This window comes from Sorex fumeus, unplaced genomic scaffold (genome assembly GCF_029834395.1).
Source record: "Sorex fumeus unplaced genomic scaffold, SorFum_2.1 ptg000077l, whole genome shotgun sequence".
Taxonomy (NCBI): Eukaryota; Metazoa; Chordata; class Mammalia; order Eulipotyphla; family Soricidae; genus Sorex; species Sorex fumeus.
In genome coordinates this window covers 4737311-4749526 of record NW_026606134.1, presented here as the reverse complement: position 1 = coordinate 4749526, position 12216 = coordinate 4737311, and the positions used below count along the sequence as shown (strand labels likewise).

At 38.6% G+C, this 12216-nt stretch overlaps 1 protein-coding gene and 1 non-coding gene across 5 annotated transcripts in view; both read right to left on the bottom strand.

The window, feature by feature from the left end:
- SLIT2 (slit guidance ligand 2) overlaps positions 1-12216 on the bottom strand; it is a 360390-nt gene that overhangs the window by 89355 nt on the left and 258819 nt on the right. For all 4 annotated transcript variants that reach the window (XM_056130354.1, XM_056130351.1, XM_056130352.1 and 1 more), the window contains exons 10-14: positions 10322-10393; positions 9611-9682; positions 7259-7330; positions 948-1091; positions 672-835 (exon numbers count right to left, since the gene is read on the bottom strand). In XM_056130354.1, the coding sequence (XP_055986329.1) occupies positions 672-835; positions 948-1091; positions 7259-7330; positions 9611-9682; positions 10322-10393 (524 nt within the window). The remainder of the gene's footprint in view (positions 1-671; positions 836-947; positions 1092-7258; positions 7331-9610; positions 9683-10321; positions 10394-12216) is intronic.
- On the bottom strand, positions 8369-8476 carry LOC130038544 (U6 spliceosomal RNA). The gene has a single exon (XR_008794730.1). It is a non-coding gene; the product is annotated as a U6 spliceosomal RNA (small nuclear RNA).

Genomic DNA, 12216 nt, shown 5'->3' with positions numbered 1-12216 from the left:
AAATAGAAGAGATTAGACCAAAGCAAATAGTAACTTTCAATAGTCAACTTTCCATTTAATATGGCTACAAGGTATCTATATTTAATTTTCCATAAATAAATCTGTTTCTAACTGTTAAATGATGGTCTTCTGGAAAAAATATATTTATGGATTCCCAGTGCTGTACAAAATAAGAGACTAAAATGAAAAGTGGTTCTTGATGTGAGAAATGAGAGATTTGGGTTTTCTCCTCCCCCTGTTTCTGAGCCTGAGCAAATCACATAATCATTTCTCAGTTCACTCTCTAAAGAAATGAAAACTTGACTAATAGCCTTAAGTCGCTCAATGGAGAATAATACAACAAACATGAGACTTAATAGACTTAAACGACATTTGAATTATCTAAAAGGCTCCTATTACATTTGAACCCTGGGAATCCGGTATAAAGTATCCAGGCATCTTTCTGTTTTCCTCTTGGCTGGTAGCCTATTTCAACTGCTGGACAGAGGGTTAACTATGTAACTTGGTGTCTAGAAGCTCTTTTTATTCTTTTTCCTTCAAGAGCAAAGGGAAAAAAATCAAAGATGTTTCAACAATATTTGGGAACTCAATTTCAAACCAGCTGTCCCTGGACCTCACATAACCACTGTTTTGGTATCAAAGGGGAAATGTCACATGAAGTAAGAAATTACCTGAGCAACGGAATTTCTTGCTCTTGATTTGTCCGATTCTTTTGTTTGCCAGGCGCCGGGGGCTGGTGCAGCGGGCCCCACTGGTCTCTATTGGGTTGGTATGGAGATAATCCGCCAGCCACTTGAGATGGCAGTCACAAATAAAGGGGTTCTGGGCCAAATGCCTTGCAGAAACACACACAGAACAGTTTTATATGCAACTTGCGCTAGACTGAACGCTCCAATTCACAGTGTAAACCCCCCTCATCCAACTTGATCCCCATCCTGGATACCTACATCGTTTGGATGGCCCGGAGGGGTGAAAAGGTTCCCTTGGCTATCGTCTGAAGCTTGTTGTCATACAAGGAGAGAAGGTTCAAGTTGTGCAAATCCTGAAAGGCATCTACCCGCAGGCAGTTTATCTTGTTGGCATTCAATAATCTGTTTGATCAAAGAGTTGTAGAATTAAAGGCAATGCCTTCTCTTCCACCTTCCCAACTGGTCCTGTTTGACAACTCAATCTAGGAATAGATTTCTTTGAACTTCAGCATCATCCTTTGTTCTTTTTTGTAAATGCTTTAACTTTATTTAAATACCATGATGTATGAAGTTGTTCAGACTATAGGTGTTTCAGGCATCCAATGCCACCACAAGTGTGACCCTCTCTCTTTATCAGTGTCCCCAGTGTCTCACCCAACCATCAAGCCTGCCCCCCCTTAGTAGGTACAAAATAATTTACTTTATATTGCTCGTTACAACCAAATGGCAAATGAAATTATCAAAAAAATAGTTTGGTTAAAGTCAATTTGTTACATGTAATAGTGATGTGACGAGATTTCTGTCTGAGGAGTCCCTGAGCTGTTAGGTGCTAGTTGAGTCTTCTCTGTCATTGTTTTTTGTACATTAATTGTTTTCATGCATTAAGCTTAGTGGGTTCTGCACAGCTTTCCCATCTAATTTTCTGTGGTCCTACCAGGCTGTCATTGCTGTGAAATTTGGAGCAGCATCATATTTTAACTGTAATCATATAGATATCAAAGGATCTGGAATTATACTAGATCAAGCCAAGGCTACGCAGCAAAGAAAGACCTTAAACTACCATTTCTTCTATAGTTAGTCAATAGAAACACATTAAGTATGTTCTCTGGAGGATAGAAAGGTTGAGTAGACAAATCGAGGTGAAGTGCAGCCTCTGCTGCCATGGATGGTCATACAACTGCCAGCCATAGGCCCTTGATTGCTGTGAGGAAGGTTAGGCTATTCAGAAATCTGCAGCCATGTGGATTATTCTAGAACATAGATGTAATAATCTTACTGCTCTCTCAAAACTCTGCCACGGTTCCCAACTAACTGAATAAAAAGATGAATGCCCCCTTGAGCTAGAGAGATAGGACAGTGTGGAGGGCACTTGCTGACTGGGGTTCAATCACCAGCATCCCCGGAGTACCAACTGGAGTCATTCCTGAGTGCAGTGCCAGGGGTAACTCTTGAGCATCACCAGGTATGGTCCAATAACTCCTCCACCCCCCCAAAAAACCCCAAGAAATCCCCAACAATGACATTTGTTGTGGGTTAGTACCCCCTTATGAATTCTGTCAATCCCACCCCCCGCCCCCAATTCCCTGCTGAGTCCCAAGCTCCAGTCACAAGGTCCCCTGGGATAGACTCCCTTTTTCTCTTTGTGCCATGTCCTCTGTCTGTCGGGCCTGACTATTTTGCTTCTTCAAGTTGGCTCAATTCAGCTTCTCTGACTACAATTAAGATCATCCATCTACCTTTGCCTCTTTCTGCATCTAACATTTTGATTTCTTCATCTTGGTCTACTTTTTCTGTTTGCTGAAGTGTCTACTTTTTTGTGCTATTGAGGGACTGACTTACTTATGAAGCTATTGAATGCTGTTGGCACCTTCCCTTCCCTAAAGATAGACACTCTAGACAGCAGAGATATTTGTCTTTTATGCGTCTAGTACTTAGTAAGTTCTCAATCACTGTTTCTAAATGAATGCTTTCTTAGAGAGACAAGGGCATTCACTGTCTTATGAAATAACGGCTCTCAACCTGCATTAGAAATGACTGTTTAATGTGGTCTAACAACATATCCCACAAACGTAGTATCTCTTTTATAGTCTACTAATATTCTGTGACAATGGAGTTGCAAACGTCCAGTTGCAAGTAACGACTGTAAGTTTCTACTCATACTGGGCTCATTTCTAGGAATACATGTGCTTTGTTCTGTATCTTTCTTAAGCATTTTGTTAACCAAGTTCTCCCAGAAGGCATTATTTCTTCAGGACGTATCAACTTATCGACTCCTACCAAAGGTAGACCAATAGTACAGCAAGTAAGGCACTCGCCTTTCATGAGACTAACCTAGATTCTACCCTGAGTTACCCCATAAGGTTCCCCAACACTGCCAGGAGTAATCCCTAGGCACTTAAGACAGGAGTCAGATCTGAGAACTGTTGGGCATGAGCCAAACAAATCAAAACAAATTTAAGTATTTTTTCCCTCCAGGTACAGAGGAACGTTCTTAGTGACAGCCTTGTCACCCATTCCTTTCATGTAGGTTTGCTTGCTAGACCAAAGGCAGTTTAGCCCTCTGTGGGAAGGGAATTTCATTGCATTTTTTTTCTGTCACCATTAAATTCAGTACTTCAATATTTAGTACTTGGATACTTAAAGTTTGAATAGATTTTTAGTGAGTTCAAAAATATTTGCTATAAAAAGCACATGAGAAAATGTTCTACATCATTAATTATCAGGGAGATGCAGATCAAAACCACAATGAGATACCATCTCACACCTCAGAGACTGGCCCACATCCAAAAGAACAAAAGCAACCGATGCTGGCGTGGATGTGGCGAGAAAGGGACACTGTTTCATTGATGGTGGGAATGTTGACTGGTTCAGCCTTTCTGGAAAACAATATGGATGATTCTCAAAAAATTAGAAATTGAGCTCCCATTTGACCCAGCAACACCACTCCTGGGAATATATCCCAGAGAGGCAAAAATGTATAGTTGAAGTGATATCTGCACTTGTTTGTTCATTGCAGCACTCTTTACAATAGCCAGAACCTGGAAGAAACCTGAATGCCCAAGAACAGATGACTGGTTAAAGAAACTTTGGTACATCTACACAATGGAGTACTATGTAGCTGTTAGAAAAGATGAAGTCATGAAATTTATATACAAGTGGTACAACATGGAAAGTATCATGCTAAGAGAAATAAGAAAGAAAATAAGTCAGAAAGAGAGGGATAGACATAGAAAGATTGCATTCATCTGGGGAATATAAAGAAACAAAATATGAGATTAATACCCAAGAATAGCTGAGATCAACACCAGGAGGATTACTCCATAGCTCAGAGGCCAGCCAGGCATTCTAGGGGAAAGGGCAGCTCAGATAGAGAAGGGAGCACCAAATAAAGGGTGTTTGGAGGATCCTCCCAGGAGGGGAGATGCGTGTTGAAAGTAGACTATGGACTGAACATGTTTGCCACTCAAAGCCTCTTTTGCAGACCACAACACTCAAAAGGAGAGAGAGAACACAAGGGATTGCCCTGCCACAGAGGCAGGGTGAGACGGGAGGGATGGGGGTGGAAGGGATATTACCCATGGTGGTGGAAAATGGGCACTGGTGGAGGGATGGGTATTTGATCATTGTATAATCGAAACCCAAGCACAAAAAATTGTAAATCTACAACTGTACCTCATAGTGCTTCACTAAAAATTTAAAAAAAGTTAATAAAAAAAAAGTCATCCAAAAAAAAATATTTGCTATATGGTTTGGGTCAGTGTGTCATTCACATTGCAAACAGCTTTCCTGATGATCTCCATGATTCTCAAACTTGAATTAATTCAGGATTTTCCATTTGTTTTACTGACTCAGTCATATGCAAAACTCTCTTCTTTGTGCAGACTCTTTTGGATCTGCTTTTATCTCTCTCTTTTTTTTTTTAGAAGCTCCACAGTTTGGTTAGGATCTTCAAAAATCAATCATTGGAGTTGAGAGGCCTGAATCGAGAGCTGGACTGGTTACTCCCCAAATTCCTACACTGATAATGTATCCCTAACTAAGGAAAGGAGTTAGAGAGTGGAACATTAAAGAAAAAAAAATGCGGGTAGAACGGTAGACAATCAAGAAAGCACTGTTCTGAGAGTCTATGCTTACTTTCCATGTATGTGGTCTAAACATTAAGGGTTAAAAACACAATACTAATTTCTTCTAACTCCTTCCATTTCTATCATTCTTGTTGACACCTCATCTTTTCAAGCTTATCTGAAACACATGCCTTAACCAAGCTCTCGTCTACTATAAAGTGAACAATAATGTCCCTTTAGCTCTGGAAGCATTTAGAGTAGACTTGACAGAGACAGCCTTGGCTGAGACACCAAGTTGGACTTACCTACATATAGAACAATGACCAGAAAGAGTGCAGAGAGTAAAAAAAGGTGATGATTATATATAAGTATTATATACATTTGTTCCTAGAACGAACAGACGCCACTGGGCTATGTTAGCACGCGATAGGGACAAATGGAGACGTTATTGGCACCCACTCGAGCAAATCGATGATTAACGGGAAGTCAAGTGATCAAGTGATTATATATATTTATATATTATATTTATATTATACTCAACTGTTGGAACTAGTCAAGACAGTTGAAAGAAATGTGACTGCAAGTCAATTACAGGGGAAAGGATACTAGAGTGAGAGTGAAAGTATAATACAAACAGGAAATACTTGGCTCTAGCAACTGCATGGCTCTATTGATGCTAACAGAGAAATTCTATTATAGTAAGACATAAGATATGATAACTTCATCTCAAGACTTAAAAAAACATGAGACAAGTAAGATAAAAAGAAAGTCACTAGGTTACAAAGATCATTACTGATTATGACAACATCTCTCTCTCTTTTTCTTTTTGGGTCACACCCGGTGATGCACAGGGGTTACTCCTGGCTCTGTACTCAGGAATTACTCCTGGTGGTGCTCAGGGGACCATATGGGATGCTGGGAATCAAATCCGGTTTGGCCGCATGCAAGGCCCTACCCGCTGTGCTATCGCTCCAGCCCCAACTCAACATCTCTTGTAAAAGCAGTCTATTGGGTCATGCAGAGAGGTAGAGAGAAAGAAAATGCAAGAGAATGCTGAGTACACAGGCTAATTATTTTGTTAATATTTTTCTCTGTACGTATAAATGTGTTTGTAAAAAAGTAGCTAGTGATACATGTTTCTGGATAACGAAATACTGAAATTATGGATAAGAGTATACAATTATGAACAAGGATATACTTATCAAGAAGGGGAAAGATCGAGATTGGAGAAGTTTGCAAGATTACTTATTTTTTGACGTTGGACCATACACATGGTGCTTAGAGCTGACCCCTGGCTCTGTGCTCAGGAACTAGGGAAGCACTTGGGATACCATGAATATAACCTGGGCCGGGTGCATGGCAGGCAAGCACCTCACCTGCTGAACTATCTGCCCTGACCCACATTTGTGGAATAACACAAGCTGCCCCAAAATGACAGGCCACATCGCCATCAAACCCATACAGTCAAAAGAGAAAAAATTAACATTTAATAATTATAAAGAGGAACAAGTGAGAGATAGTTGGAATTGTTTGTGCTAATCCAGTTCGTGTGAGGATACTTTTCCCTACAATCTTTCATTCACAATGCCATTTAATAAAGCACGGTGCACTTCTAAACAGAATACAAATATTTCCAGACAACTGAGAAGCAGCTATTGTCTAAGCAGAGCGGTCTTTAAAAATATAGTTCCTGGATTTATGAATCACTGTGACACTAAAGATGAATTTGAGTATTTGAGTTGACTGGAGCGACAGCACAGCAGGTAGGGCGTTTGCCTTGCACGCAGCCGACCCGGGTTCAATTCCTCCGTCCCTCTTGGTGAGCTACCGAGAGTATCCTGTCTGCACAGCAGAGCCTAGCAAGCTTCCCGTGGCGTATTCAATATGGCAAAAACAGTAACAACAAGTCTCACAATGGAGACGTTACTGGTGCCCGCTTGAACAAACTGATGAGCAATGGGAGGACAGTGCTACAGTACTACAGTGCAGACTTGACTACAGATTTCTGCTGCTGCTGCTCTCTCTCTCTCTTACTTCTCTCCTCTCTCTCTCCGTGTGTGTGTGTGTGTGTGTCTGTGTGTTTGTGTGTAGGTTTGTGTATGTGTTTCAGGGTGTGGGATGTTATTCCACTTTGACGGCTCTTGTAGCTTTTTTGGATAAAGGTGGATAAACATATCACTGTGTCTCTCTCCTTTCCAACTACCATTAAATCAAAACAAAGAAGTGTCACAAAAGGGTAGGGAGTGACTTAGCTTTAAATGACAGGTCAGTCAGGATGCATATATTTGTGACACGGTGGAGAAACAGATGTAGGCACTGCTTCAAAATGTTCTGTCTTCAAATAAATAACCATCGTCAATGTTAGCGCCATTGGACTAATCTTTTTCATTTCATTAAACTCTGTCATTTGGGTCAAATCTTCCTGAAGCCTCCATAAAAACATGATATTTTACACTGACTAAATAGCTGTAGGTTTAGCAAAAAAGATACTAATCAAATACTCACAGCAGTTGTAAGGAAAATAGTCCTTCAAACAAACTTTTGGGAAGTTCTGTGATTTTATTTCCATAGAGGACACTGAAAGAACATTAATTTAAGTTAACAAATACAGGCACCAACCTAGCATAACGAATTAATCCAACTTAAGTGTATTCAGGCATAGAGGTTAATAAGCATTCCATACATCATACAGGCTATGGTAGAATAAACAAACTTTAATTAAAAGTTTTTTCCTTATTATGAATCAGATGCAGCTTATTTTAGATAATTTGGAAAAATGAAAAAATAATAAAAATTTTAAACTGTTCATCATCTAATTACCATTTCACAGAAATTTCTACAGCTAAGTTTTTTTTTCTGCACACATAACACATCACATAGTTCATAGGTAATAAGATCTCACTACACATCATGTACATCAATAAAGAGAACACAAGATATAGAATCTATTGCACACAAAGGGATGGGTTTAGGCTTTTTTTCATATTGGTAAATACAAGAGAAGAACTCTGCATTGGAGCATAGGTTGTATTTTAAACTTGTAATGTTTAGAAATGTTTTAGAAATGATAGCTTTGGCTTTAGAAATGTTAGATTTTGAAGAACATGATCCTCAATATGAAAAAGTTTTTAAGTATATATTCCCCAGAGAAACATGAACAGGAATGATCCCCCTGGTACCCACTGCTGATCAGCCAACAACTTGAATTTCTTTCTCTCTTTTGTATGTTCAGGGCCTGGCATAGGATCTGGCTAGTGGTGACATTCTAACATCTGAAGAAATTAACACAAAGAATGAAACGAGAAGGAAACAGACAGGGTTGACTCATCATATTGGTCATATTCATATAAATCATGGTCACAGTCCTCCTGTTGTTCATCAATTTGCTCAATCGGGCCCAGTAACATTGTGAGACTTGTTACCGTGTTTGGCATATCGAATACGTCACGGGGAGCTTGCCAGGCTTTGCCGTGTGGGCAAGATCCTCTCGGTAGCTTGCTGGGCTGTCCGAGAGGGGTGGAGAAATCGAACTCAGATCTGCCATGTTGGCTGCGTGCAAGGCAAATGCCCTACCCGCTGTGCTATCACTCCAGTCCATTCATATAAAGCACATATATATATATATACACATATATATATATACATACACACATATGTGCAGGGGCCATGCTAATCTTCTCTGTATCGTTCCAATTTTAGTATATGTGCTGCTGAAGTGAGCACTTGCACATGGCCCACCTGGCCAACCCAGGTTCGATTCTTCCGCCCCTCTCGGAGAGCCCGTCAAGCTACCCAGAGTATCTCGCTGGCATGGCAAAGCCTGGCAAGCTACCCGTGATGTATTCGATATGCCAAACACAGTAATAAGTGTCACAATGGAGACGTTACTGGGCCTGCTCGAGCAAATCGATGAACAATGGGAGGACAGTGACAGTGACATGTATATGCAAGAAAAAGCCCCATTAGGAGTAATCCCTGAGCGCAGAGCCAGGGGTAAGACCAGAGCATTGCTTAGTGGGACCCAACCTCCCTGCCAAGCTAGTATACATATAAATTTGGGGTGCCCAAGACCTCTGCTGAAAACCGTACCAATAAGAACCCTTCTCTGAGCATCAACACTTTTGGCAGGGATGAAACCTCCATTTTCTAACTTTAGAAATTAAAATCTGAAATAAAGATGACTTTATTTGGTTGATTTCTGAAGATTATTTTTTTTTTACAACCTTGAAGAAGTAAAATCCTTTATTCATTTATTTCAGACCTTAATTTACATACTTATCTCCCTGAAAATCCTTGGACTTTAAAAGCTGTCATATTTTCTTATCTCTGTTCTTTGTAAGACTAAAGTATGTTCTTTCAGTCTCAAGGTGACAAACCTGTGAAGCCCGCTCACTGATCAACTAGTTTTTCAGTATCCTTAAAAAGGATGATAATGTTCCCTAGAAAGGGTGGCCTTTGGCATATGAATTATAACCAACACCCCCAGTGCACTCAAAAAAAATAAACATATTCTTTTATTTTAGAAAGGAAAAGCAACGGTCGAAAAAGAGGCTATTTAGACTACCCAAATGGTCACCTGAGTGAGTTTATTCTTCCTCATTTTCTTTAAAATAAGAAAACTGCTCTCCAAACAGTCAAATGACCAAATCCTAAAATATACACCTTCCTCTCACAATTATTTTATTGAAAGGTAGCAGTTCCCTGGGAAAAAATGATGTAAGTCATTAATGAATGATAATAATGAATGCCATTCATAATTCATGCAAAGCACTTAATTTTGTTAAACCTGCGTTTGTGAAATAGAGGCACTGTTAGTTCTATATTCTGCTTTCCTTCAATGATGTAGTCAATACTTACAGTGAATTCAGCGAGCGCAGTCCTTGGAAAGCATCTGGTGCTAGTTCAGAAATCTGATTATTGCTCAGGTCACTAAAACAAGAAATAAGGTTAGGTTAAATTGAATAGGATGTCGCTGAGATTTATAGAAGAGAAATCTATTTATTGCCTATCCATGTTGATTTATACATATCAATACAAGTGTAAAACTTGCAATATAAAATATCCTAAGATTGAAAAAGTATAAATATTTACATTTTTGTCAATTTTCCTAGATCATTACTAAATATGATATATTTCTGAGAATAGAACCTCTGGAATTTGATGTCAAACTGGTAAAGCTAGTATATGATTTCACAGTAGTGTGCTTTAACAGGGGGAATTACACAGAAAATTTTAAAGTGGTCTTGGGGTTGGAACAACAGTATAGTGGATAGGGCATTTGGCTCTCATGTGGCCAACCTGGGTTCGATCCTCAGCATCCCATATGGTCTCCTGAGCATAGACCCAGGAATAACCCCTGAGCACTGTTGGGTATATTCTTTCCTGACCCGCCCAGAAAAAAAAGAAAACATTCTTAGTTTGGATTTTAACATGACAATATCATAGAATTAACAGTTAGATAACAATATTTCAGCTCTGAAAGCCACATAAACAGGAGTGGGTGTCTTTACCTGGTCACAGCTCACATGACTTTATAATTACGCATATTCCAAAATATTGTTTACTCACATTCTTCTCAGTTTTTTATATGGAGAGAAAGCCCCAGGAGGGATCACCTTGATTGAGTTTTGCTCCAAACGTCTGCAATGAAAATATGTACATTTCAGAGAGTTTGAGATCAAGCCCATAATTCAAATCATTATCAGATTTGATGATCTTTATGAGTGATATTTTTTTTTTTTTGGCCCACAAATAGTACAAAGCAAGATTTGGGAATGAAAAAGGAACTATAAAATATATCCTACTTTTAGGCGTTTCAAAGCCCTCTAATGAAATCTACATTTTTTTTTAATAAAGGAAGAAAACACATGTAAGAAACATGGGAGTGCATTTTAATAACCTCAATCTCATAAGCAAAGTATGTAGCTACTCTAAATAAGCTTACCACATGTTTTAAAGGTAATTATAACCCCTTAAGAAAGAGAATTATTATTGAATATTATATTTTATAGGCCTCCTATTTTATCTACAGAAAGAATATTATAGGATGAAAAATTAGTTGGATGCAAAAAATTAATCTTGAAGCATTTTATGAGGCAACATCTTAACTGAATATCCATGTATTATAGGTATTCTCAGTATGGCTGATGGGACCTTGACAATTTGTTATATAAATATTTCATGTGAAGCCAATTCAGCAAAGTGCATTTGAAATATTTTTATAATAATGAAGCAAATTTATAATGCACTGAAATAAGAGTGCTGAAAATACCATGCTCACATTTTCTACTCTATGGCTCTGCTAAAGGAAGACACCAGCTAACCCAACCATTAAGAAAGACACAAATTTCATTTAATGTTTTGTTAGTTGCTTCTTGGCTTCATTTTTGTCGGTATAACATCCTCCTAACACTTTCCATCCCACAAGCTGACTCCTATGGGTTATAAATCCAGGGGTCTCTGGTCAGCTGGTTTTGGGGGGTCTTGCCTGAGAGGCATGAGAACAGAATGAAGGTAGTGAGAGGGAGATGCGAGAGTCTCCTCCCCTTCTTCTGTCCTTCATGAAATATCCTCAGAAGTGGCTTCATCTTAGTTTCAGTGTCTGCCCAGGGCCACTTACCGACTGGCTTTGATATACTTTCTTCCTACCTCCTTGTGGACTCTGGTGTGGTGAAAGCTTTAATATCTGTCTCACCTTCTACAAAAAAATAAATCTAATTCCTCTATTTAATAGCTCTATTGAAAAACACTTGGAAAGGCTCCATTTTCCTGCTTGAGTTTTAATAAACAGATATCTGATAGACTGATATGTATACACATATAGGCACAATTATGTATAAATGTATATAAATGTATAATGCTTATGTATAAATGCAGCAACTATATATAATGACTTTTTACGTATCATATTCATTGATAAAATTGATTGCATGTGGATAACTATATCTTTCTTCATTCATCTATACACCAACATTTAATGAACATCAAATGAAAATTAAGTGTACACTGAAGATGAATAGGTCAGAATTTTTTTGTTTGTTTTTAGATTTAGGTTTTTTTAAACTTACTACACTACCAATGTTGGGTTCACTCTCTGGCGCCCTTTGGCAACGTGCTTCCTTAACCTCCGTTGCTTTTGAACTTCATTAGCATTTCACATTCCTATAAAATCTTCTTCCTTGGATATGAAACTCTACATCTCTTATTCTCATTCTTGCCTTCTCTCAGTTTAAGGCTTGACTTTTGTTATCCTCCAAATCAAACATTTCATCAAGCTTTTGTCCTTTTCTCTTGCATGTGGATGGTAAAATTCCTTCTCCATCACCTGCAATCTTAGTCATTTTTTCTTCAGTCCCCCTCCAGAAAATTCAGAATTCATTTGTTTGATGCAAAAGGGAAGAAATTTAATCTTACTTGCAAATTATAGAAGTGATAAAATTTAACTCTTCAGTATGCATTACTCA